The sequence below is a fragment of the Mustela nigripes genome, chromosome X (assembly GCF_022355385.1).
Source record: "Mustela nigripes isolate SB6536 chromosome X, MUSNIG.SB6536, whole genome shotgun sequence".
Taxonomy (NCBI): Eukaryota; Metazoa; Chordata; class Mammalia; order Carnivora; family Mustelidae; genus Mustela; species Mustela nigripes.
The window spans coordinates 111,602,911-111,627,876 of record NC_081575.1 but is presented as its reverse complement, the minus strand read 5'-3'; the positions used below and the strand labels follow the sequence as shown (position 1 = coordinate 111,627,876).

The following is a 24,966-nucleotide window of genomic DNA, read 5'->3' as shown; positions in this document are numbered from 1 at the left end:
GGCGCCTGGGTGGCTCAGTGGGTTAAGCCACTGCCTTTGGCTCCAGTCATGGTCTCCGGGTCCTGGGATCGAGCCCCACATCGGGCTCCCTGCTCCACAGGGAGCCTGCTTCCCCCTCTCTCTCTGCCTGCTGCTCTGCCTACTTGTGATCTCTCTCTCTCTCTGTGTCAAATAAATAAATAAAATTTTTTTTTTTTTAAAGAAAAAAGCTGTTTGGCCTTACTAAGCCAAACTCCTGAACCTGAAATGTGAATATACCTTAGGATGAAAAACTGGAGAGCAGGGAAATCAGAATCAGAATCTGTCATAATCTGTCCCCACATACTCCCCCAGCACACTGGAAATAGGTGGGAGGAGGAGGAATAATGGGTGTCTTTCGCCAACAGATTGCTCAAGACAGTGCTTATGAAATCTGCTCATGCACTCCCTGCTCTAGAGGGGTAGCTGTTCACTCGACCAGTTTTTTTTTTCATTTTCATGTTATTATGGAAAAAGTTAAAGGTATAGAGCAGCATACATAAAAGTATAAACACCAGCTTGCACACCTGTCAAACCATGACCAACCTTGTTTCTTCTCTATCCCTACCCATTTTCTACTCCGCTTTCTGTATTACTTTGAGGCAAATGACAGACATCCTATCATTTCTCTGGGAAATATCTCAGTACAACTGTCTAAAAGAACTCCTTTAAGTACACACAATACCATCGCCACAATTTAAAAATTAACCATCCCAACGTCTATGAACACATAAATGGATAAACAAAAGGCAGTGTATACAGACAACAGAATATCATTCAGCCTTTTTTAAACGTAGCCTTTTAAATCAGAATTTCAGGAAAATTCTGACACATGCTACAATGTAGATAAACATCAAGGACATCTGCTAAGTGAAATAAGCTAGTCACGAAAGCATAAGTATGGTAGGATTCCACTTATATGAGGTTCCTGGAGTAGTCACACTCATAGAGACATAAAGTAAAATGGTGAGTCCCAGGGGCTGGTGGGAGGAAAGAACGGGGAGTTGTTTAATGGGTACAGTCTCAGTTTTGCAACTTGAAGAGTTTTGGAGATTGGTTACCACGATATAAATGTACTTAACACTACTGAACTGTACACTTAAAAATGGTTGCGATGTTAAATTTCATGGATGTGCTACCACAATTAAAATTTTAGTAATTTCTTAATTTCATGAACTATCCTGCACTGAAATTTCCAGTTCTTATAAATGTCGTGCTTTTCCCCTCAGTGTTTGTTTGAATTAGGATCCAAATAAAATCCACAGGTTGCCATGGATTATGGCTCTTAAATCATTTCTAATCTCTAGGTTCCCCTTCCCCTATCTTCCTTGCAATTTATTTGAAGAAACAAGGTCATTTGTCCTGTGGTTTCTCACGGCTTAGATTCTGCTACCCTCATCCCGTGATGTCCTTTAACACTTTCCTTAGTCCTCTGTACTCCCTGTAAATTAGTTGTTGGACTAATTGGCCCTGGGCCAATTTTGACTGGGACTCAGAAAGGGGCTAAAGACGTCCTTTTCTGCGGCGACGGCCCAGCTGGATCTGAAAAGGCGAAGCTAAATCGGCAGCCAAGCTGCTTAGAGTGACAGAGACGCCGTTTACACGTCTGGGTCAGTCACCGGAGGAGAAAGGACCGGGCGGGACTACGCTGGGAAAACCCATTGTCTACTTTCCACGAACGTCATAAAGTCACTGAACTAAACGGCCTACGGGGCGGGGCCTTTTGCGGAAATGACGTACGCGCGGCTGGCGCAGAGCGGCCATAGAGACGGGGAGACGGATAGAGAGGCTGCTCCAGGGTCGCACTTCCGGCCATCTCCCTGGGAGACGCGCATTGTGAAGTCCGGAGGCGGCCGTGCCAGTTAGGGTCTCCGGCGACCGGGACCGCAGTGGCGGCCCCGCGGGCGGGATGTTCCGGGGTTTGAGCAGTTGGTTTGGCTTGGAGCAGCCGGCGGCGGGTGGCCGGCAATCTGAGGGAGACGCTCCACCCCAGCAGTGCTCTGAAGTGGTGTCCGAGTCTGCGGACGGGGAGCCGCGTCAAGCGGGGAACCAGGAACTCCTTCTTCACCAGGCGAAAGGCCTCGGCAGTGAGTCTCCTTCGGCCCTGGGGACCAGAGCGGGCGGGCGCGGGGGGCGGGGGACGGTGTCCGCTCCCTTTTCTTGACGCCCGAGTGCGCGGACCCGACTGGTTGCGGGGTGTGGGTTGGGTGGAAGGGGAGGAAGTTTGTCACTCGGTCGTCTTGGGACGGGAGAAGTTGGTAAGGATCTGGGCAAGGCTGAAGCTTCATCTAGCAGTCAAACAAATCCTGTGCCTGAAGTTCCTGAGGTCAGGTCAGTCTTGACGAGGTGTGTCAACATTGGGAGCCAGGGCCTCCGTAAAACAGTGTGTCTCGACGTCTTTAGGTTTGACAAGGAATGGTTTTTGTTGAGTTCTCCAGCGTTCACCTCCACGCCCCCACCCGCACCAGGGCGGGGGACGTTGAAGAGCATAAGTTGGTTGGGAAAGTGCTCTTTTGTGCCCTTAGGGCACAGTGAGTTGTCTGAAGTAAATCGTGGGAGCAGTTACTGAAGGCCTCCCTCTCAGGCTGGTCTCCTTTGTCGGTGCAGTGGGAATTTTTTTTTTTTTTTTTAAAGACAGGAAAGTAGCTGTCCATTTTGTCTGAACTTTGCTACTAGATGTTTGATATCTCATTTAATCTGTTAAACCTCCCAGTGAGTTGGGAGAACAAGCCCAGAGTTAATGGCTCAAAGTTATACTGATAGTAAGTGGTAGACGTGCAATTTGAACCTAGGTCTGTCTAATTTGAAAGCCCATACTCTTTGTGAGCCACAGTCTAATTAGGAGAGTAAAAGTAGTAGGCTTGAAGAAGAAACACATAGCTCTGGTAATTCTGATTCTGGAGACCTTGGCGGGCTTAAATAATCAAAACGTCTTTGAGGAGGTGGGGCCTAAAGCAGATGGCACAACAAGTGACAGAACTGCAGTAAAGGTAGTCACTAAGTTAAGCAGGCATTTTTTATGAATCTACTAAAAGGCCAGGGCATAGGAGAGGCTGGAGCCTGAGAGTGAAGAAACACATATTTGAATAAGAAAGGCTCTAACATTCAAGAAGTTTGGGGAAGGGACAGGGAAAACAGACATAATCTCAAGACATGGCAGTACAGAATCTTGGCTCAAGGTCCCCAAACTCCACAAGAGAAATAAAACAAAGTGCTGTGCAACAAAATCTCTAAAGAGGGAACAACTGGGGACGCCTGGGTGGCTCAGTTGGTTAAGCAGCTGCTCAGGTCATGATCCCAGCATCCTGGGATCGAGTCCCACATCGGGCTCCTTGCTCAGCAGGGAGCCTGCTTCTCCCTCTGCCTCTGCTGCCACTCTGTCTGCCTGTGCTCGCTCTCCCCCCTCCAATAAATAAATAAAATCTTGGGACGCCTGGGTGGCTCAGTTGATTGGACGACTGCCTTCGGCTCAGGTCATGATCCCGGAGTCCCGGGATCGAGTCCCGCATCGGGCTCCCAGCTGCATGGGGAGTCTGCTTCTCCCTCTGACCTTCTCCTCGCTCATGCTCTCTCTCACTGTCTCTCTCTCTCAAATAAATAAATAAAATCTTTTAAAAATATATTAAAAAAAGAGGGAACAACTGTTTGCTGTCCCTTTGTGTAGAGAATTGAGAAGAAATGAGCTTGCAGTACTCAAAGGGATTTGAGATGAATTGGACTAGAGCAGAAAGGCTATGTTAGGTAGTTGAGAGGAAAAGCAGGGTATGGGCGTTTACTCCATTTCATAGAACATAGGGAACCATTTTTATCGATCTTCAGGGGACTATCAAAAGTCACTTTTTTAAAAGTAATCTCTATGCCCAGTGTGGGGCTTGAACTCACAACCCTGAGATCAAGAGTCACATGCTCTAATGACTGAGCCATCGGGCACCCCAAAAATCAATTCTTAAAACAGCAAGGGCTTTATTGTCAACTTGAAACCTCACATTTGTATTTACTTCTTTTAAAAAAAAAAAGATTTTATTATTATTTGTCAGAGAGAGAGAGAGAGAGCACACACAAGCAAGGGGAACAGCAGGTGGAGAGAGAAGCAGGCTCCTTGCTGAGCAAGGAGCCTGATGTAGGACTGGATCCCAGGATGTTGGGATCATGACCTGAGCTGAAGGCAGATGCTCAACGCCTAAGCCACCTAGGCATCCCTGTATTTACTTATTTTTTTTTTTTTTGAAGATTTTATTTATTTGAGAAACAGCAGGAGCAGGGGGAGGGAGAGGGGGAGAGAGAAGCAGACTCTCAGGTGAGCAGGGATCCTGTCTCACGGCTCTGTCCCAGGCCCTGGGCTCATGACCTGAGCCAAAGGCAGATGCTTAACTGACTAAGCCACCCAGGCACCCCTAAAATAAATGTATTTTTGATATGGGTGTCTACTTTGGAGTCTAATGCTCCCATCCCGTGCTTTCCTTACCAGACTCTTGGTGTTTGGGTTAGATGGAGGTATGCCCTCACCCTCACTTCCTTGCCCACAAACAAATTGTGAACGTAAAGTTTCCAAATAAGTGAGAGTTCTTTTGGTTCTGAAATTTATGTTATTTTAAAAAGATGTAAAGGTTCTAGTTTATACATAAACCTTCAGAAAGATAAGAGAGATGATCAGATATTTTTCTACATACTGATTCTAAGCGGTAGGTTATCTTTATTTTTTAAAATTTTATTTTTTTTTAAGATTTTATATATGTATTTGACACAGAGAGAAAAAACACAAGCAGCAGGGAGGGACAGAGGGAGAGGGAGATGTCAACTCCCGGCTGAGCAGGGAGCCTGATGCGGGGCTCGATCCCAGGACCCCAGGATCAGGACCAGAGGTGAAAGGCAGACACTCCATGACTGAGCCACCCAGGCAGCCTGTACGTGGGAGAAAAAGACTCCTCTCTCCTTTTTTTTTTTTTTTTTAAAGAGATTGTATTTATTTATTTGGGAGACAGAGAAAAGCGGTGGGGAGGGGGCAGAGGGAGAGAGAGAGAGAGAAGCAGATTCCCTGCTGAGCAGAAGGCCCCATTGGGTGGGGGGGGGGGCTTGATCCCAGGACCTCCAGGAGATCGTGACCTCCTGGAAAGGCAGAGGCTTAACCGACTGAGCCACCTAGGTGCCCCCAAAAGACCCCCCTCTTAAAAACTGAAATTATGTGTCTCTGAGCCTGACTCCCACTACATAGATTGGTTTCTTTAGCCTTTTAAAATCTACATGGACTCTCCTGGGAGCCCAGTTTGTTTTGTAAACACTTGTTGAGTGCTTGCCTTCAAGGTTGGATCCTAAATATTTCTGGTTCCTGGTGATCTATTTGTAAATTTAGGCAATTCACCAGTTACAAATGGTGGACACCCAGGCCTAGATTCCACTCCCCCACCCAAAAACAAACCATCCTATTCTTGGTCCTCCCTTCTGATAAACTCTGTTCTCCTAGGATTACCTGCTTCAGAAGGAGGGCAGTTTATAAGGGAACTCACTGAAGAGCTCCTCCCTACCTCCCTAAAGGGAGGCCTCACCTCCCAAAGTAACTTCTTATTCAGCACATATTGGTTGCTTGGTTTTTGTTAAAGTCGACTAAATTGAAGCTTTATCTATGTTCTTCTTTTGAAAAACAAACAAACAAACCCATATCTCTGAGAGTGTTAAATACATGAGTCATTCGCACAGTTTAAATATATGGAAGGATGGCCAAAAATGAGCTTTGGCTTTTTCAAAACTGTCCCGAAGACCAGTCCATGCCCAGAAATGGAGGAAGGGCTACATCCTCTTCTCCTTTGAAAAGTACTCTTAGTAGGTGCAGTGGAACTGTATTAATTAGGCCATCCTCTTTCTGTAAGGAAAGCGCATTTCAAATTCTAGGTGTCTAACTTGCCTAGTTTGCAACTAAGAAGGCCCCAAAAGTTAGTGTGTATGTAGGAAAATACATGTGTGCTTCAGTACAGAAGAATGTATGTGTTCTTCAATACAGAAGTAACATAACTAATTCAGTTCTGATGCCAAATCCAGGTTTACCATGGGGGAAGGTAGTACAAATGGTCAAGAGCTTGGATCCCAAAATTGGGGTGGTTTTGGCAGGGAGGATGGGGATAGGCATTGGCTAGGCCGTCAGCAGAGTCTGCCACTATCTTAATGGGCAGATCATTTATCCTTTGTGAGCCTTGGCTTACCTATCTGTAAACTGGGGAGATTATACCTATGCTTCCCAGGATGATTGTGAGATTAAAATTACTATTTTCATTGTTAGCAGTTTGCTCCCTCCTTCCATAAGGTTGTGTAGTCTTACTCACCGAGAGCCATTTTATCTAGTTTTCCTTTTCTTCTTGGGTTGCTGCTTTAGTTCAGACCTTCTCTTTGTGCCTATGTTCCTGAAGTGGACATTGTACTCCTGTTACTTCCTGTTAACTCTTATCTTCGTCTCAATTTTTTCTAACCAGTTAATGAAAACTGTCTTTAACTTGGTGTCACCCAATATATTAATTTGCAAAATTAATAAACCACTTCTTCTCTTTATGAGCTTCTTACTTGAAAATCTCCTGTCACGCTTTCCCATACCCCACTCCCTCTAACTTCGGAATCTAGTCCACTCTCTAATTACTCTTGGGAGACCTTCTCCCTCCCTCCCTCTGAGTGCCTCTGTTCAATGATTATTCTTGGTCCTCTTGTCTTTGAGCCTTTTATTGGCTTATTTGTTTAGAAATAAGGACATTCCTTGAGGACAAGAACTATACTTCCTCCAGTGTTCTCTGTGTTCATGTATTCCACTCTTGGGAATCATTAAAATCTGAGGATTGAGATTTAGTATGCTAAATACCAGTTTTAATTTTTTTAAGTTTATTTATTATTTAAGTAATTCGTATGCCCAATGTGAGACTCGAACTCATGACCCCAAGATCCACAGTCACACGCTCTTCCAATTAGCCAAGCACCCCTAAAATACCAGGTTTATTTTTAAACATTTTTTTTTTAAGATTTTATTATTTATTTGACAGAGAGAGAGATCACAAGTAGGCAGAGAGGCAGACAGAGAGAGAGAGAGAGAGAGAGAGAGGAGGAAGCAGGCTCCCTGCTGAGCAGAGAGCCCGATGCGGGACTCGATCCCAGGACCCTGAGATCATGACCTGAGCCGAAGGCAGCGGCTTAACCCACTGAGCCACCCAGGCGCCCCTAAAATACCAGTTTTTAAAAGGCAGTTCTCCTTAGAATAAAAATGATGATTCTAATTTAAAATATTTTCCTGAGAAAATCTTAAAAGGAATCCTGCTCTTTTAGAACTTTGGCTTTCTTTGACTATCAGCAAAGAATATTTTTACAAAATAATCTGGCTGTCTACCAGCCACTTTGTAGGATACACTGGTGAATCAGACAACCTCGATCCCTGCCGCAGTGGGACTTAAGGCAGGCCTTCAGTCTGAGAAGACAGAACCACCAAGTAATCAGTATAGTGTCGTGAATGTTGTTGGTCTGACAACACAGATGTTGAGAGAACACATCTCCGGAGCTCTTGCTCTAGTCAAGGAGCCAGGGAACATTGCCTGAGAAGTGCTATGTAAGCAGAAACCCACAGTATATGTAGAGTTAGCCAGATAAAGGAAAGGCAGCTAAGTGTTTCAAACCAAGGAATAATGTATCTGAGACGTCCTTGGAGATCCTCAAGAATTTCTTAGGGTCACGTGAGTGTAGAATAGGAGGGGGAAGAACGGCAAGAATGAAACCAGAGGCAAGTCATAGCCTGTAGTATAGTCACAATGGGTTGTTGACATCACTGACAGGTAAGTGCCACCAGACATAATGGGAGAAAGTAGACTGTTTATGGTAAGGGTGACAGAAAGTGCGAGAGAAAGTCCTTCAGATTGGCAGATAGTTCTGCTGCTCCCAGATAGACAGTACCAGTTGCCTGATTCTCTGGAAGAGATACCAGGCACCGGTGAGGATTTAATCCCATGTTCTGAGCTCCCTTTGCCATTCTTATCTGGCTTTGCCCCCCTGCTGAGTGCTGTGAGAGTCCACCTGCCTGCCCTCAGCAGGTGCGAGTAGCCGAGGCAAGACCTCCCTAACAGAGAGTGCTTCCCACAGATGAGGCTGGAAGGCCAGTTGCCCAGCAAGTCCGCTTTAGAACCTGCCTGAGGTTGCTTCCCGCAGCCTACGTTGTATACAGTGTGGACTTCAAAGTGTACTTGCTATGTACAGATCTTTATGTTACAGCTGCGATAAAGCCTTGGTACTTGTCTTTTCAAGTCTTCAGGAAAGTTAATTTTGTGCTTTTGCTTTGTTTTGTAAAGATGAAAGTTTGCGTGTTCTGGTTTTATTTTTATTTATTCATTTATTTTTAAAGATCTTATTTATTTATTTGACACAGAATGAGCACGAGCAGGGGGAGAAGCAGGTCTCCTGCTGAGTGGGGAACCTGATGCAGGGCTCGATCCCAGGACCATGGGATCATGACCTGAGCTGAAGGAGGACACTTACTGACTGAGCCACCCAGACACGCCTATGTGTTCCAGTTTTAATCTTACTCTGCGTATTTGCTCATTATTATTAGTTAAGAGGGTGATTTATATTTATATTAGGACTTGCCAAGATTTCTTTTTTTTTTTTTTTTAAGATTTTATTTATTTGGCAGACAGAGATCACAAGTAGGCAGAGAGGCAGGCAGAGAGAGAGGAGGCTCGATCGCGGGGCTCGATCCGAGGACCCTGAGATCATGACCTGAGCCAAAAGGCATAGGCCTAACCCACTGAGCCACCCAGGCGCCCACCCACCCCTTTTTTTTTTTAATTTTTAATTTTTTATTTTTTATAAACATATATTTTTATCCCCAGGGGTACAGGTCTGTGAATCACCAGGTTTACACACTTCACAGCACTCACCAAAGCACATATCCTCCCCAATGTCCATAATCCCTAGGGAAGGAAGGGCATATTTTCTTTGGACAAGAGGGAAGGAAAAAATAAAATAGGATATTTAGGGTCTAGAAAAGAAGGAAAGTGCAAGGAGCCTTGATCTTTTTTCTGAAGTTGGAAGGGAGATTATCTACTGAGATAAATTAAAATGAGAAGCTGGAGAAAGGCAAGTCTGAAACAGCTTCTGTGGGAGAAGGGGTGGGAGTATGCTAGCGCTCTTTGAAAGGGATGAGCTAAAGGCTGTGTGTGGATGGCTCGTCCACCCAGAAAGTGGAGTACTCTCAGTATTTGAAGTCCTGCTTAGCAGGAATCATGCCCTACGGTTTAAGATTCCCATGAGAGCTCTTTAAGGGAACAATCACAAATATAAAAACCATTGTACTTGAATGGAGCATAGACTGTCTTTTATTCTTTACAGACTATCTGTTTAGCTTTGCAACTGCTGCTACAAAAAAGATAACTGAATCAGTTGCTGAAACAGCACAGACAATAAAGAAATCAGTAGAAGAAGGAAAGATAGATGACATCATTGATAAGGTACATTTAAACATCTTTCAAAATTCATTAGCAGCTAATTATCCCTTTTTATGAACTTTATTAACCCAAGTAGGATATCATATTCTGATAAAAATATTAATTGTTTTGAGGTTCTTGGGTATAAGAAGTAACTATGATTTAAATAACCTTGGTTTTAATTTTAATATATTCTAAAATACACTGGTAATCTTGGGTAACACTAAACTTTTTATATTGTGAGTTTAATTTTAAACTGTAACTGTTTCCATATATTTATGTCTTTGCATCATTCATCTAGGTGTTTAAAGTCCTAACCCATTAGAAATTGCACTTTTAAGACTTGAAGTAAGTTTGTTCATTTCCTGCAGTGGTAGAATGCAGGCGCAGGGAATTTCATTTATGTTGGTAATTATTTGAGCTAAGGAGGTCATCAGTTAAACTTTAGCTAGCTTATTATTGTAGTATTTGTTAGAATGAGATTAGACTTGGCTTTTATTGTTTTTTTGGACTAAAGCAAAAATTCAGTTTTTAACTCAGTTTATCTTTGCATTTGAAAAGGTAATCTATCATAAAAAGAGTTATATACTTAAAATTCAGAAATGTTGAATTTCTGTTTGTTGGGGAAAGGGTAAATACTACTTTTTTAAACCATTTTATTTGAAGAAAATTAATAAACTATCTCCCTGACTTTCCAAATCTTAAAGGTAATTCTTACCTAATAATAAAGTTCTCAAAGTAACTTGCCTCTTTATATATTTTTTAACAGACAATTATAGGAGATTTTCAGAAGGAACAGAAAAAATTTGTTGAGGAACAGCATACCAAAAAGTCAGGTATGATACTGGATTTTTGTACACAAGATACTTACCTGCCAGCACTTACTAGTGTACCAGACACCACACTAAAGGCTCTGACAATAGAAAAATGTGTAAGTAACAGCCCCATCCTTCAGGCAGCAGAAAGACTAGTTGGGGGAGACAAGCTCATAAACCTTTGGGCGTTAAAGGAAGGAAGGATATTGTTCCCTGTGCCTGGGATGGAGGGTGAGACCAGCGGGTGATGGCCCGTCTTGGGGAGCTGGCTCTGAAGGAGAGTGAGCTTTCATTTCTTGGTTTAGAACATGTCCAGCACAGTATGTGATGTACACATAATAGGCACTTAGCAAAAGTTGGGTCTCTTCCCATTCTTTTCGGGAGGAAAAAATGAAAGAGCTTTCCAGCAGAGTGACAGAGGGCTAGGAAAAGTCACATGGTGTTATGGGAAGTTACTCAGTACATTTCTTTTTTTTTTTATAAAGAGATTTTATTTATTTATTAGAGAGAGAGCAGGGGGAGAGGGAGAGGGACAAGCAGACACAAACACACACCCCCCGCTGAGCAGGGAGCTTAAAGCGGGAATCGATCCCGGGACCCTGAGATCAGGACCTGAGCCGAAGTCAGACACTTAACTAACTGAGCCACCCAGGTGCCCCTCAATACATTTCTTTACTGACAAGTGCTCGTTTAAATGTTTGATAGTGGGGCGCCTGGGTGGCTCAGTGGGTTAAGCCACTGCCTTCGGCTCGGGTCATGATCTCGGGGTCCTGGGATCGAGTCCCGCATCGGGATCTCTGCTCAGCAGGGAGCCTGCTTCCCTCTCTCTCTCTGCCTGCCTCTCCATCTACTTGTGATTTCTCTCTGTCAAATAAATAAATAAAATCTTTAAAAAAAATAAATAAAATAAATGTTTGATAGTTATTGGGTCTCAGAATGTCTACTTCTGCTGTTCGGATATCATTCAAACACAAAACTGGCCTCATGTCTTTGAATTTGACAAAGGGGTAAAATAATTCGATCAGTTTGTACAGTGCTACAAATTCAGAAAGAGCTACTTAGTCATGTGGTGAATCAGGCATGGTCATGCCTAGGTAAACTCAAAGTGTAAAGCAGATCTTTGGGACAAATAATCTATACAAATTGGCATACCTTCGTGATTTGTGGGAAGCAGTGCAAGTGATCCTGGCTTAGAGACTTGGCATAGGAACTGGTTAGAGCCTCTGAGATAGGAACTTTGAGGGAGTAGGGTGAAGATTGGAGGCACTTTCAGTTTTGAGGAGCCCATTAGAGCCCAGGTGAGAGGATCATGTACAGAGGCAGGGAAGGGAATGCAGTGGCATATCAGGAAAATGCCTTGCTCAGTTGCACTAGTCACATTTCAAGGGCCCAACAGCCACATGGGACCTAGTGGCTTCTCTGTTGGATTGTGCAAACCTAGAACATTTCCATCACTGCAGAAAGTTCTTTCGGCTAGCATTGCTCTAAATTAACTGAATGGGTTCCAGCAGTGGCAGTTGATTCCTGTTTGAAGCATGGAGAATTCCATCTACCAGTAGAGATTGTTAGTCATGTAAAAACCATGAGAATGTGACCTCAGTGAAAAGTGTGTCAAGCATGAAGACAGCTGAGCAGAGACCTAGTGTTGAGGGGAAGGAAGGGAGGAACAGGAGAAATGAACAGTTCCTGAGTACCTGCTACGTGGGGGGTACTTTATATACAATACCTTTTTTTTTTTTTTTTTAAAGATTTTATTTATTTATTTGTCAGAGACAGAGGGAGAGAGAGCGAGTGAGCACAGGCAGACAGAGAGGCAGGCAGAGGCAGAGGGAGAAGCAGGCTCCCTGCCGAGCAAGGAGCCCGATGCGAGACTCGATCCCAGGACCCCGGGATCATGACCCAAGCCGAAGGCAGAGGCTTAACCCACTTAGCCACCCAGGTGCCCCTCCCTCTTCCTTTTTAAAATAAACCATTCCTCAGTTGGACTTTGTCTGAAATTTCCTCACTGTTAGATTTAGATTATGCATTCTCAGCCAGAATACTACGTAAATGATGTTGTGTCCCCCTCAGCATATCACCTCCGGAGGCCTACAGCGGCCCTCTCTTTCTCATTGGTCATGATGACTTGGGTCACCTGGTCAAGGTGTTGCCCAATTTCTCTGTATAATTTAAGTAAGTTTTTTTTTACCGAATGCATACATGCTTTAGTCATATATCACATCTGGGAATTATAATGAATGTTTATGTTTGGAACTTGTTAGTAAATTGCTAAAATGATGATGTGGAAACTCTCATTCTTTCAAACCACAGATTGCATTGTAACCCTCGTAAACTGTTTTTCTCTTTCCTTTGTTATTGAAAACCTTTAGAAGCAGCAGTGCCCCCATGGGTTGATAGTAATGATGAAGAAACAATTCAACAACAAATCCTGGCCTTATCAGCTGTAAGTATCTATGATTCCCTGTATAGAAATACTTTTTTCCTATCATGATTTTATCCATAGAATGTTTTCCTTCTATACAATTTTTAAAATGTTTTGAGCTGTTAGGACTGTACACATCAACTTTCACAGTTTTCCCCCACTAAGTCTCCCCCGCCACCCCCAGTTTTAACCTGCTTCTCCTTAAGTTTTTTTTCTTAACGGTAAAGTATAATCTATTACACAAAATAATTCTTTCAGTCTTAGGATTTATTATTCTTTCAGTCTTAGGATTATTTTCTGTTATTAAGAGAATCTTTGAGATACAGTATCATATAAAGTTTCTAGGTAGCATTCTAGTTCATCTGAATGAAAAGATTATAGTCTAAATTTTCTCTTTAACTGTTAAATATATTTGAAACTGAAGTTGAAAAAAAAATATTTGCTGGCCCACAAAAATTTCTCTTGAGACTTCAGAGGGAACACAGTGATACCGTTAACAATTGTACAGCACCTGACAGTTTCAGAAAGAACTTTCTTTCGCATTATCTGCTTTGAGCTTTACTGCACGTCTGTGAGGTAGATAGGGGCTTTTATCGCCATGTACAGGCGTGAGGATGTGACTCCCAAATGTGACCCTCACTACTTAACATGTGTCTCCACTAGGTGCGTTCTTAGCAGGCAAAAGCTGACTTTGATCTCTGTTCTCAGCACCCAGCAGCCTGCCTGGCATAGGACTCAGCAAATGGGGCTTTTTCCATATCATTGATTTTCAGGCTTTGTTTTTAATCCACTCTCTTTCTTTTTTAGCCAAGGTCATAAATGGACCTTTAGTCTAGGAAACAGACAAAGAACTGGTCTTTACTTCCCGTCCATCATTGCCCTCCCCCAGGACATTTTAAGGTTTTTTTCTTTCCATTAGTAAAACTCACAAAGGCCTGAGCATCCATTATGAGTTCAGTGTGAACCCCATGTATTTTGTTTACTGTATTATGGCCAGACTTGATGCTGACCTCACATGATGCTTTTCTCCAGAAGCAAATTGGGACAGTGAGGCTGTCATTTGAGGGTAAACATCAGATACTCACCAGTCAATCCCCATAGCTCCTCTGTCCCCCAGATCTGTTCTGTCCTTCTCTTCTCCTCCATCGCAAAATAAGATTCCGGCTATCCACCAGTTTTCTCTGGTCGCCAGCCTCGGCGTCTGCCTGCAGTCATACCTCCCCGCAGCCGCCCTGCTGCCCAGCCCAGGGCTCGCCCACACCCTGACAGTACTGTGTTCAAAATGTACCGCTGCTCCACTCCACTGCCACCACCGTGGTCCTGATGCTATCGTCTCCTGTCCCCAGCATCCCAGCTGCTGTCCCATCTTTGTCCCTTTCCCTACAAGCCCACATCAGCAGTCACAGGGGTCCATTTATGGTACAAATCCCTCGTGTCCCTCTCCTGCCTAGGGACTTCTGATGGCATCTCATCTCCTGTAGGCTAAGATCTGAACTCCCTCCGCTGGCTTCTAAGCCCTTGGCTTTCCACACCTCTCCTCCCTTGTGCCCCACTGCTCTGCCTCCCAGCACTCCAGCCACTGTTTCTTTCTGGTGTACAAGCAAACCGAGCTTTGTCCTGCTTTAGTGCCTTGGGATTGCTGTCCCGTCTTCCTGGAACGCCACCCGACACCATTCCGTACGGTCTCGTCCCAAACGTCACCTCCTCCCTTGCCATCCTTTCAGCCCTCCACCAGTTGCCCCTTCTTGGAGCCTTGGCAGTCTGAGCCTTTGTCTGTCTCATGCCACGCACCCCCTACCCCCGACAACTGGAATAGGAACACCGTGACGGCAGGGACTCCCATCTGTGCTGGGCCCTGCTGAGCAGGTGACACAGTGCCTGGAGCACAGCAGGTGCCAGATGGGCATCAGCGGAATGGGTGAGGCACACACACGCCTACAAGAGAGCACCCCCGATTTTAGCAGGGCGCAGAGGCTTTGAACGATCTTCAGTACATCCTTTATAGTGGCTGCTGAATTTGGTAAGGGGTAGACTAAATTGCTGTAATCGAGAAGTCCCAAAATATGGAAGGTTGGAGAAGCTGTGACTTTGTCTCCCTCCCTCTTTCTCCGTCACGTAAGAGTCCAGAGATAGATGTTCCACGTAGGGGAGCTTTGCCTCCAAAGTCATCTACAGACCTGTGTTTCCTGTCTGAATCCTTTCCTGTGCCAGCCTCTAGGGTGTTGTCTGCCTTCTGTATGGGGAAGGCAGCTCCCGTGACCATGGGTGCATTGTAGCCTATGGGATTTGGGAAAGAGGTGGGTGGGCATGCCAGACTGTTTGAAAGATGAGACTCAGAAACTGTACCTCTCACTCAGACCTACGTCCCTTTGGCAGCCTAGATGCATGGTCGCTCCTAGATGCCCAGGAGCCTGGGAAATCCGGTCTCCGGCTGGGTGGCCACATGCCCAGCTGGAGCTCAAGAGTTGCGATCCTAAAAGGAAGGAAGGAAGGAAGGCATACTGGGACATAATTAGCAATCTCTGCCAGAGTCGCCTCACATTCTCTGACTTGCTGAGCACTCGTAGGGACAATTAAGACAATACAGCAGAGTAACCCTTTAAGCTCCTTATGTTGGGGCAACCCTTAGGGCATAATGCTATCATTAGGTAGTTGTGAGAGCTCAGTTCAGCAAACTGTTTTTAGAACCTCCTCTGGGCCAGCCTTGCCCTAGGACTGGAGGTAGATCAGATGTGCCCTCCAAGAGCCTGAAGGGCTTACTGGACAGCTGCTGGATGAGGACACCGAGCGTCACTCCCTGGGAGGAGCTCTGTCACACAGGATGGTAGCGAAGCACCGAGGGGAGGGGAGGGGCAGCTCGCTGGTTTTGGAGAGGGGAGGGCATGATCTCGGGGAAGCTTCCCAGAACTGATGACATTGGAGCTGGTACTGAGTCTTGGGAGGAGAGTGTGTGGATATTTGGGGGATGCAGGGCGGGGCTGGAGGTTCCGACAGGGAGTGTTGTGAGCGCGTGGGGATGACTGGACGGCAGGCTGCGGATGTGGGAAGCCAAGTCTTGAAGATCTTTTTATACCTTTCTCATAAGCTTGGGTTTCATCTTAAAGGCGACAGAGGAGTCATTGAAGGATTTTAGTAGTAGGTAAAACGCATGTTTTTCTTGGGCAGGGTAGAAAGTGGGTTGCCCTGGGTGAGGAAAATGGGGCCGGAGACAGCTGTCCCTTCGGCGGCTGCTGTAGAGATCCGGGTGAACCGTGATGGGGCCGCTTCAGGCTTGGCAGTTTTTAGCCTGGAAAGTCAAATAACTAAAATCCATTTAGGTTCAGATTTATTCTTGCTTTATTAATATAGGAATTCTCAAAAACCAAAAATACTATTAAAATCTAACACGGGCAAGATGAGATGAAACTGACCGGTGCTGTTAGTAACCAGTTCCTAAGATTTAAGCAGCCAGTTTTCTGAGATTATTCTGCACTGAAACAAACGTATTCATATGATTTTAAACTCTAATTTCAAACTAATTGCACGACTGAATTTCCTGGCCTCCCATGAGGCTCTCTTCAGTTGAGAATGTTAAATATGTGACAGGATCTGCCGTTCTCCACTCTCTCAACAGACAAGTTAATGACACTTCAGTGGACGTTGTGGCTGGAATCTTGAGGAGAACTCAGTATCTGTCAAATCAGGGACGCATTGTTTCATATTAATTGCATACTGTGGTTTCCCCCATGTTTTTCCCCCTTTCCTTAAAGGACAAGAGGAATTTCCTTCGTGACCCTCCAGCTGGAGTGCAGTTTCATTTTGACTTTGACCAGATGTATCCCGTTGCCCTGGTCATGCTTCAAGAGGACGAGCTGTTGAGCAGGATGAGATTCGCCCTTGTTCCTAAACTGTAAGCACTGTGTTCCCGAGCCAGAGTGGGGCTGTGCACACTGTCAGGGGAAAGTTGTGGAATGGTTTCCTGCTCTCTCTCCATGAGAACAGACTCTGCTGCCCTTCAGCTCGCTTGCTCATGCTCTGCAGTGTCTGTCTGTCTCTCTCCGTCTCTCTCTCTCTCTCTCTCTCTCACACACACACACACACACCCATATAATCAAAACTGAGAGTAGACCTGATAGGAAACGTCGGGTGTAGATAAGATGTGCTCTTTTATCCCCAGCCCCAGAAAGAAGCCAGAACAGTTTCCTACAGAAACAACCAAAGTGCCCATGTCTTCTAAATAGAATTAAGGTCTCCAAGGCCCATCAGGACCTGGCCCACTGCCTTTTTTCCATTCAGGCTCTGTTCTCTGGCAACAATGTTCTTGTTCTCTTTCCCACCTGACTTTTTTCCTCTTCCCAACGGCCTCCTTCTCCTCCGAAAGTCCCTACTTGTCCTTTGAGCTCCAGTGCAAGCATACTGTCTCTTCAGGGATACAACCCCTGACAGGTATCAGCAACCCCTCCCCCCCACAAAGGGTCACCTTCCCTTCCCCTCTGCCACCAAGGGCTCTTACCTTTTTTAAATTCCAGTTCCCTGTTTTGAATCTGTTGCACTTTCAGTCTGTAGTCTTTATTAATCTGTGAGTGTTTCTTTTTTATAGCATTCTATTTTTATTATTTTAATATTAAAAAATATTTATTATTTATTTATTTAGAGAGTACAAGTGGGGGCAGGGCGGAGTGAGTGGAGGAGAGAGAGACTCCTAAGCGTACTCCTTGCTGAGCAGGGAGCCCTACATGAGGCTCGGTCCTATGACCCTGAGATCACAACCCAAGCCAAAGTCAAAAGCTCAGCTGCTCAACTGACTGAGCCACCCAGGAGCCCCAGCTCTCAGTGCAGTATCTTCATGTCCTTTGAGAATGTGAAATAGAGTTTTCTTGAAATATTCTTTGGTCTCAATGCTTTTCTCTGTGTCTGTCTTGGGCTCTGTCTTTCATGTTGCAGGTTTTCCTCAGGCTTCCTTATCTGAAGGCGCCCCGCTGAGGGAGCGCTGGGAGCTGTGTGTTCCCGCCGGCCTTGTGCACGGGGCGGCTCGTAGCTGAGGGCTGGGTGGCTTCCCCGAGAGGACTCCACCTCCTGCCTGATCCCTCTGAGCTGTGCCAGCTGTCCGAGTGTGGAGCGGCTTGGCTCACAGTTCCCGGTCACTCTCTGCTGCATGGGAACACAGTCCCTGGCTTGAAGGGGCAGCACGGGAGTCACAGCCAGCTGGCCGCTCCTGTGGGGCCTTGCCACCATTCCCCCGCTCTTGAGCCCAGCCGGCACCAGCCTTCAGAGGTGCCTGAGTGCCTCCTGTTCCCCGGGGACTTTCTGAGCAGACGCCTGGTGGACAGGCCCCTTCTTGCCGCCGTCCCTCCTGCGTGCAGTCGCTGCCGCGCTCACTGCTCTGCGGAGTGCATTACTCTTTGCCCTTCACCTTTCCAGCTTCCATTGTGGTCTTCTCGCTAGTTCTCTTGGTCATGTGGAGTTTGTCTACTTAATGCCTTTTCTATTATTTTAGAAGTGTTTTCAGAGGGAGCACAAGTAAATGCATGTTCATTGTGCTATGTTTAGCTGGCCAGACAGGGTTTCGGGCTTTTTTGTTTTGTTTCGTTTTTAAGATTTTATTTGTCAGAGAGAGAAAGAGAGAGCACACAAACAGGGACAGCAGCAGGGAGAGGGAGGAGCAGGCTCCCCAGGGAGCAGAGAGCCCGCTGCGGGACTCGATCTGAGGATTCCGGGATCATGACCTGAGCCGAAGGCAGACCCTCAACCAACTGAGCCCCCCAGGCGCCCCCCAGACAGGGGCTTTAACAAATATGTGCTAGCTCTTTGGTTCCCGTGGAAGGAAAGGTCTTCTCTGTGTGAGAGAAGAGCAAGGGTTCTTGCCGACTTGGAATAGCGCTTGTATCGAACCTTTTACTTATATTACTTTGTAGTGAAACTCTTCATAATTATCAACATGTTCATGGTGAATTTTTATGGCCTTCCCCTCCCCTCCTAAAAAGAAGAGTATGGGGGTGCCTGGGGGGTTCATTTGGTTAAGTGACTGCCTTCGGCTCAGGTCGTGATCCTGGAGTCCCAGAATTGAGTCCCACATCGGGCTCCCTACTTGATAGGGAGTCTGCTTCTCCCACTGACCTCTCTCTCATTCTCTCTCTCTCAAATAAATAAATAAAATCTTTAAAAAGAAGAAAAAAAGTATGTGTTATATGGCTAAAATCTCATTACAAATCTAATTCTTAGATTGTGTCTAAAGTAGCTTTTTTTTAAAAGATTTTATTTATTTGACAGAGATCACAAGTAGGCAGAGAGGCAGGCAGAGAGAGAGGAAGGGAAGCAGCCTCCCCGCTGAGCAGAGAGCCCGATGCAGGGCCCAATCCCAGGACCCTGGAATCATGACCTGAGCCAAATGCAGAGGCTTTAACCCACTGAGCCACCCAGGCGCCCCACAAGTAGCTATTTTGGGGGCACCTGCCTGCCATCACTCTTGATCTCGGAGTCATGAGTTCGAGCCCCACATTGGGTATAGAGATTACTTTAAAGTAAATAAATAGGGGCACCTGGGTGGCTCAGTGGGTTAAGCCTCTGTCTTTGGCTCAGGTCATGATCTCAGGGTGCTGGGATTGAGCCCCACATTGGGTTCTCTGCTCAGCAGGGAGCCTACTTCCCCCTCCCCGACCTTCCTCTCTGCCTACTTGTGATCTTTCTCTCTCTGTCAAATAAATAAAATATTTTTTTAAAAAAAAAATAAAGGGGCGCCTGGGTGGCTCAGTGGGTTAAGCCACTGCCTTCAGCTCAGGTCATGATCTCAGGGTCCTGGGATCGAGTCCCGCATCAGGCTCTCTGCTCGGCAGGGAGCCTGTTTCCCTCTCTCTCTCTCTCTGCCTGCCTCTCCATCTACTTGTGATTTCTCTCTGTCAAATAAATAAATAAAATCTTTTAAAAAAATAAAATAAAATAAAATAAAAATAGATAAATAAAGTAGCTATTTTTAGTGAAGGATATCAAAAAAGTCATCTGATCTATTTTTTACTGTTATGCTCACAAAACCCTGAGAACTGGCTTTTGAACAGTTTTTGTATATATGTCTGTTGGACACTCTTTCATATCAGAATTTGAGGTTATACCTATTCTGAATAACTGCTTCCTTTTGAGAGAAGAAGCAAAACTCTGGGGTTCAGGTGGGCGTTGCATCTACAGGCTCCATTAACTTGAAGACCATATGAATCACCGTGGGCCACTTGGCAGATTCCCTGCCAGTGCTCTCGGGACTGTCCAGGGGCCCAGGCGCTCTGGGGCATGTGGCCCAGTGTACTCGTGGCAGGCACGTAGCTAGCTCTGATTCCATAGGTTTGCTTGTTGAGAATTCTGGACTGCCTTTTACTGCTGAGAGTAATTTTTAGAGTTTTTAAGATTTGGAGAATTGGTGTTTGGCAAACAATATTTCTAGTTTGTTGCTGGTCAGGTAAATTGTCTACTGAGTAATATAATTCCAGTTTCCTGTTAATTCTGCTAGGGATGATTTTAGAAATTAAGGGTTATCATTTTTTATAAATCTTTATCTGTTAGAAATGCTTACTGAAGTATTTGTGGATGAAAGGATGTGTAATAGCTGGCATTGTCTTAAAAATATTCCATCCTACACCCAGAGAAAGGTAGGTGTGGAGAGGGGCATAGGTAAAACACGATTGGCAAAATAAACTGGTAGTTGTCGGCTAGGTCACGGGTACATGGGGCTTCTTTGTTGTAGTTGCTCCACTTTTGTTTTCGTTGAAACTTCCAGAACAAAACAAATGAGCCATCATCACACACAAATCTAGGGCTTCTGGACTTTTCCTTCCTGGCACGCAGAAGTGCAACTTTGATCATTTGAGACAGTTTTTGTAAACAGAAGCCGTCATGAGCCAGGAACAATTGAAAATCAAAAAAAAGAAAAAAGAAATCAAAACAAACACTTGCTCTATGTTTCAAAATACCTTCCAGTGCACTGACACTTGCCGGCGAAGCCAGTGCTGGCATGAGCCAGGGCTCTTGCATCAGAAACAGCCTCTGAGGCCTTCCCTTGGCCGACAGTAGAGAAATCCCAAGCCCTTTCCAGCCTCGGACTGACCTATGCCCACTGTCTGGGAAGAGGCTGTTTAGAGTTATTGTAATGCCTTCAAAGAGTCCATGAAAACATAAGTGGTAAGATAGACATTTGGGAGTGGCATGGTTTTCTTTGTCATAGGGCTCCTCACAATCTTTTTTTCCTTTTTTAATATTTTATTTATTAGAGAGAGTGCATGCACGAGCAGGGGAGAGGGGCTGAGGAAGAGGAAGAAGCAGATTCCCCTCTGAGCTGAGAGCCCAGTGACCTTGATTTCAGGACTCTGGAATTATGACCTGAGCCAAAGGCAGATGCTTAGCTGACTGCGACACCCAGGCGCCCCGCTCAGAATCTTTATATGTCATTCGCATTGTGACTCTGTCCAGAGTGTAACAGTATTTCTCTAATGTGCCTCGGTGAGCACATCCTCTCACATCAAGAGGGAGAGGTTCTGGGAAAGGAAACAGCCCAGAGAGCAGACGTTGCCCACGATCTGCTGTAGATTGGTGGTACACCTGTTTCATTTTGGATATTTCATAAAGCTCAGAATTAAGTGACTTTGAAGACATTCAGGCAGCTCACTACCTCATGGGAAGCTAAGCTCACTTCTGTCTAACTGTGACGTTAACAGTCTAAGATTCTTGAACTTATCCAAGTAAAGAGCCCCAGTTCCCCCCCTCCCCCCGCCGCCACCCCAGGTATCTTCATCTCTGTGCCCCCTCACGATCCAGGTGCTTAACCTCCAAAAGTGGGTTCTCTGAAGTGAATATAAAGTGTTGTCTAATTGCAGAAGAGCACGCTATAGGTCGTTTTTGTGTTGCTTTTTAAAGACTTCTTTATTTTACTTACTGAATCCTCGAGCAGACTCCCTGCTGAACAAGGAACCCCACGCAGGGCTTGATCCCATGACCCTGAGATCATGACTGGAGCTGAAACCAAAAGTCAGCCACTTAACCAACTGAGCCACCCAGGTGCTCCTTGTGTTGCTTTTTAAAATGCTGCCTAAGATTTTGTTCGCTTTTCTGCAGGCCGCAGCATACTCTTGTTTGCTCAGGTGAACTTGTGACTGACCGTAACACCTCACGAACTGCTGTTAAGCCAGGCCTCCTTCCTGCTGAACTATGTCCAAGAGATGTTAAAAGAAAAAGAGGGTTGTGAGACCACATGAGTTTGGAAAATACTACTTTCCATTTACTTGGCATAGTAAGAACTTACCAAGTAAGAGGTTATTATTCCTGTGACCACTCGTGTTGGCAGATAACCTGGTTTATTTGTCCCTGAATCACCCGGATAGGGCCTGATGCATGTGGCACTCGATAAATATTGGTAGAATTAATGAAAGAAAAGATGGGGTGCATCTAGCAGCATGTCTTATTACCTAGCCTAGCCCATGTAGATAACCTTGTATTTTGCCTTTGTCGCGTAAAAAAGCCAGTCTTCCTTGGGACACTTGGGTGGCTTAGTTGGTTAAGCGTCTCTCTTAATTTTGGCCCAGGTCATGATCTCAGGGTTGTGAGATTTAACTCCACGCTGGGCTCCACAGTGGGTATAAAGCCTGCTTAAGATTCCCTCCCTCACTGCCTCTCTTAAAAAAGAAAAAAAAAAAAAAAACTAGCCTCTGTCACTTAAAAAGCTAGTCTCCTGGCCCAGCTTCACCATTCACAGATATGACAACTGTGTGTTCTCCTGACTTAACTAAGGCAAGTCCTGTCTTTATCCATAAGCCCACATCCTGGAATTTTCTCTTAGTTCTCATTGATTTTCTTCTACTCCTTCAAAATCTTTCTCAGTCATGCTTTCTTCCTTAGGTTTCTCCCCATTCTAAGACCTTGCATCCCTTCAAGTAAACCAGGGGGTAGAGAGGCATTCTGCTACCCTTTTGTCACTTCTACTAGCAAGATGTCTTGGGAGCACAAAAATGAGTGATTCCTCCAGGCAAAAAAAAAAAAAAAAAAAAGCCCCACACATACTCCAAAGGTCACCAAAGCCGTTGCTAGTTATGATAGGGGTGAACATTTTATGTTTTTTGTTGAGTTTTGTTTTGCCTTCCACCCTTAAGATTTTATTTGATTGCTCTGAGGTAAGCATAGTCATGTTGCTTTTTATTTTTAAATCTTCATATAGAAAAGTTGGAGATATAGCATAAAAACTTTTTTTTTTTTTTTTTTTCACTCAATTTGAGCCCTGATGTTCCTGCAAACAAGGCTTTTCCAGCATAACCATCCAGATCAGGAAACAGTCACATATGTTTTAATGCCATCTAATTCTCAGACCCCATTCATGTTGGGTTTTTTTTTTTTAAAGATTTTTTTTTTACATATATTTATTTGACAGACAGATCACAAGTAGGCAGAGAGGCAGGCAGAGAGAGACGGAGGAGGAAGCAGACTCTCCACCGAGCAGAGAGCCCGACTTGGGGCTCGATCCCAGGACCGTGAGATCATGACCTGAGCTGAAGGCAGAGGCGTTAACTCACTGAGCCACCCAGGCGCACCCCCATTCATGTTTTATCATTTGTCCCAATGTCCTCTTGAGTAAGAGGATCCTGTACAGACTCAAGTGTTGCATTTAGCTTTCGTGTCTCTTAGTCTCCTTCGGTCTGTTGCATCCTGTCAGCTGGTGCACACTGCCATTTTGTCCTGTTACTGTCCACACTTTGGTCACTTCGCTTGATGAAGGCGGTTTCTGCCAGACTTCTTGACTATAAAGTTACTTCTTCCCTCTTTGAAATGAGTATTTTCTGGAGAGGTACTTTGAACTCTAAAAATACTGCATTCCTCATCAGACTTTGAATGTATTCATGTATTTATTTTTGTCTATATTGACTCATGGTTCTATTTTATGCAATGGTTATAATCCGTTGCTGTCATTATTTATTTTGATGCTCAAATTATCGCCAACTTGACCAGCGGAAGCACATTCAAGCTTCTTTGTCTTTTGACTCATTTTCATCATTCTTTAAGTGCTTCCTTGTTTCCTGTATGGAATAGTCCAGGCTCCTCTTGTTCTCTCCTTTGTAACCCTGGAATTGGCCACTAATCCAAAGAGCTCTGATTCATTTTAGTGGAAAATGGTGTACAGACACCAAGCTTTGAGTGCTAGTCATGTTCATTGCTATTGGGGTGTCACTACCCCTTGGTCCACTCAGCGGACAGAGCTGGGGAATATCTGTGTGCTCATGTATATACACATATACTCATTTGCATCTCTATTGAATGAAAGCCATGTATTCATGGTGCTACCTCACAACAGGGATCATTCTCGAATTTTCCCTTTCAATGCTTCTAACTCCCTTCTCTGATCATGAGAAACTTGGTTTGCATGTCCTTAAAATTTCTGTTTAATTAATGAACCCCCTGCGTGTAACCAGTCTTCCATTTTTGCCACCACCCCTTCTCCTGCTCAGACACCCCCCTCTCCCTGCTCACACTGTCACTTCCCATTCCAGGCCACCCCCATGTGGACACTCACCTTACCCACCTTGGTCACCAGCACCCCCTGCCAGGTGATTCTCATAGGCAGACAAGTTTGAGGACCACTGAGCATTCTTAGGTTGAACTGCACTTCAGTCTTTTTTTTTTTTTTTTTTTTAAGATTTTTATTTATTTATTTTGACAGAGAGAGATGACAAGTAGGCAGAGAGAGAGGAGGGAAGCAGGCTCCCCGCTGAGCAGAGAGCCCGATGCGGGGCCCAATGCAGGGCTCGATCCCAGGACCCTGGGATCATGACCTGAGCCAAAGGCAGAAGCTTTAACCCACTGAGCCACCCAGGCGCTCCTGCACTTCAGTTTTTTATCAGTCATCTCCCACGTCCCTACTAACATTTACTGATTGCTACTTATCTGTGTGCTGCCAGACATTTCCTTTCATAACAAACTACACCCACAATCTTTTCTTGTCACTGCTTGAAAGCTCTTAATTGTTCGGTCAGCAGCAAACACACTGCCATTCTGGCTGCGCTTGTGCTCTCCCAGGCCGGTGTGCTGGTCTCACAACAGTGCCTGTTTCCTCTGCTGACGGCCCTGTTGGTAGCATCAACATACCAAGAAATGCAGAGGTTTCATTGGTGTTCTGTAAGTTGTCTTTTGCTGCTGTGGAGAAGATAGCTATTCTTTTTATCCTGTCCCACAGCTTCCAGTTCAAAAGCAAGTGAGAATCTCCTTTGAGCCTCACTCGGATTTGAAAATGCGCCTAAAAAACCCTTTCCTCCCGCCTCTGCTAAAACAG

At 45.1% G+C, this 24,966-nt stretch overlaps 1 protein-coding gene across 1 annotated transcript; it reads left to right on the top strand.

Annotated features, from left to right (window-relative positions):
- The first annotated feature begins 1,804 nt into the window (after positions 1 to 1,804).
- Positions 1,805 to 16,588, top strand: SYAP1 (synapse associated protein 1). The gene is made up of 5 exons (XM_059384912.1): positions 1,805 to 2,105; positions 9,364 to 9,482; positions 10,228 to 10,294; positions 12,643 to 12,716; positions 16,445 to 16,588. Exons 1-5 carry the CDS (start codon positions 1,928 to 1,930, stop codon positions 16,586 to 16,588), a joined length of 582 nt encoding a protein of 193 aa, XP_059240895.1. The 5' UTR covers positions 1,805 to 1,927.
- The last annotated feature ends 8,378 nt before the right edge of the window (positions 16,589 to 24,966 follow it).

Excerpts from the sequence above, each read along its gene's own strand:
- SYAP1 (XM_059384912.1), top strand. The coding sequence starts at position 1,928 with ATGTTCCGGGGTTTGAGCAGTTGGTTTGGCTTGGAGCAGCCGGCGGCG. Across the intron at positions 2,106-9,363 it reads CCAGGCGAAAGGCCTCGGCA|ACTATCTGTTTAGCTTTGCA; the intron begins GTGAGTCTCCTT and ends TATTCTTTACAG. Across the intron at positions 10,295-12,642 it reads ACAGCATACCAAAAAGTCAG|AAGCAGCAGTGCCCCCATGG; the intron begins GTATGATACTGG and ends GAAAACCTTTAG.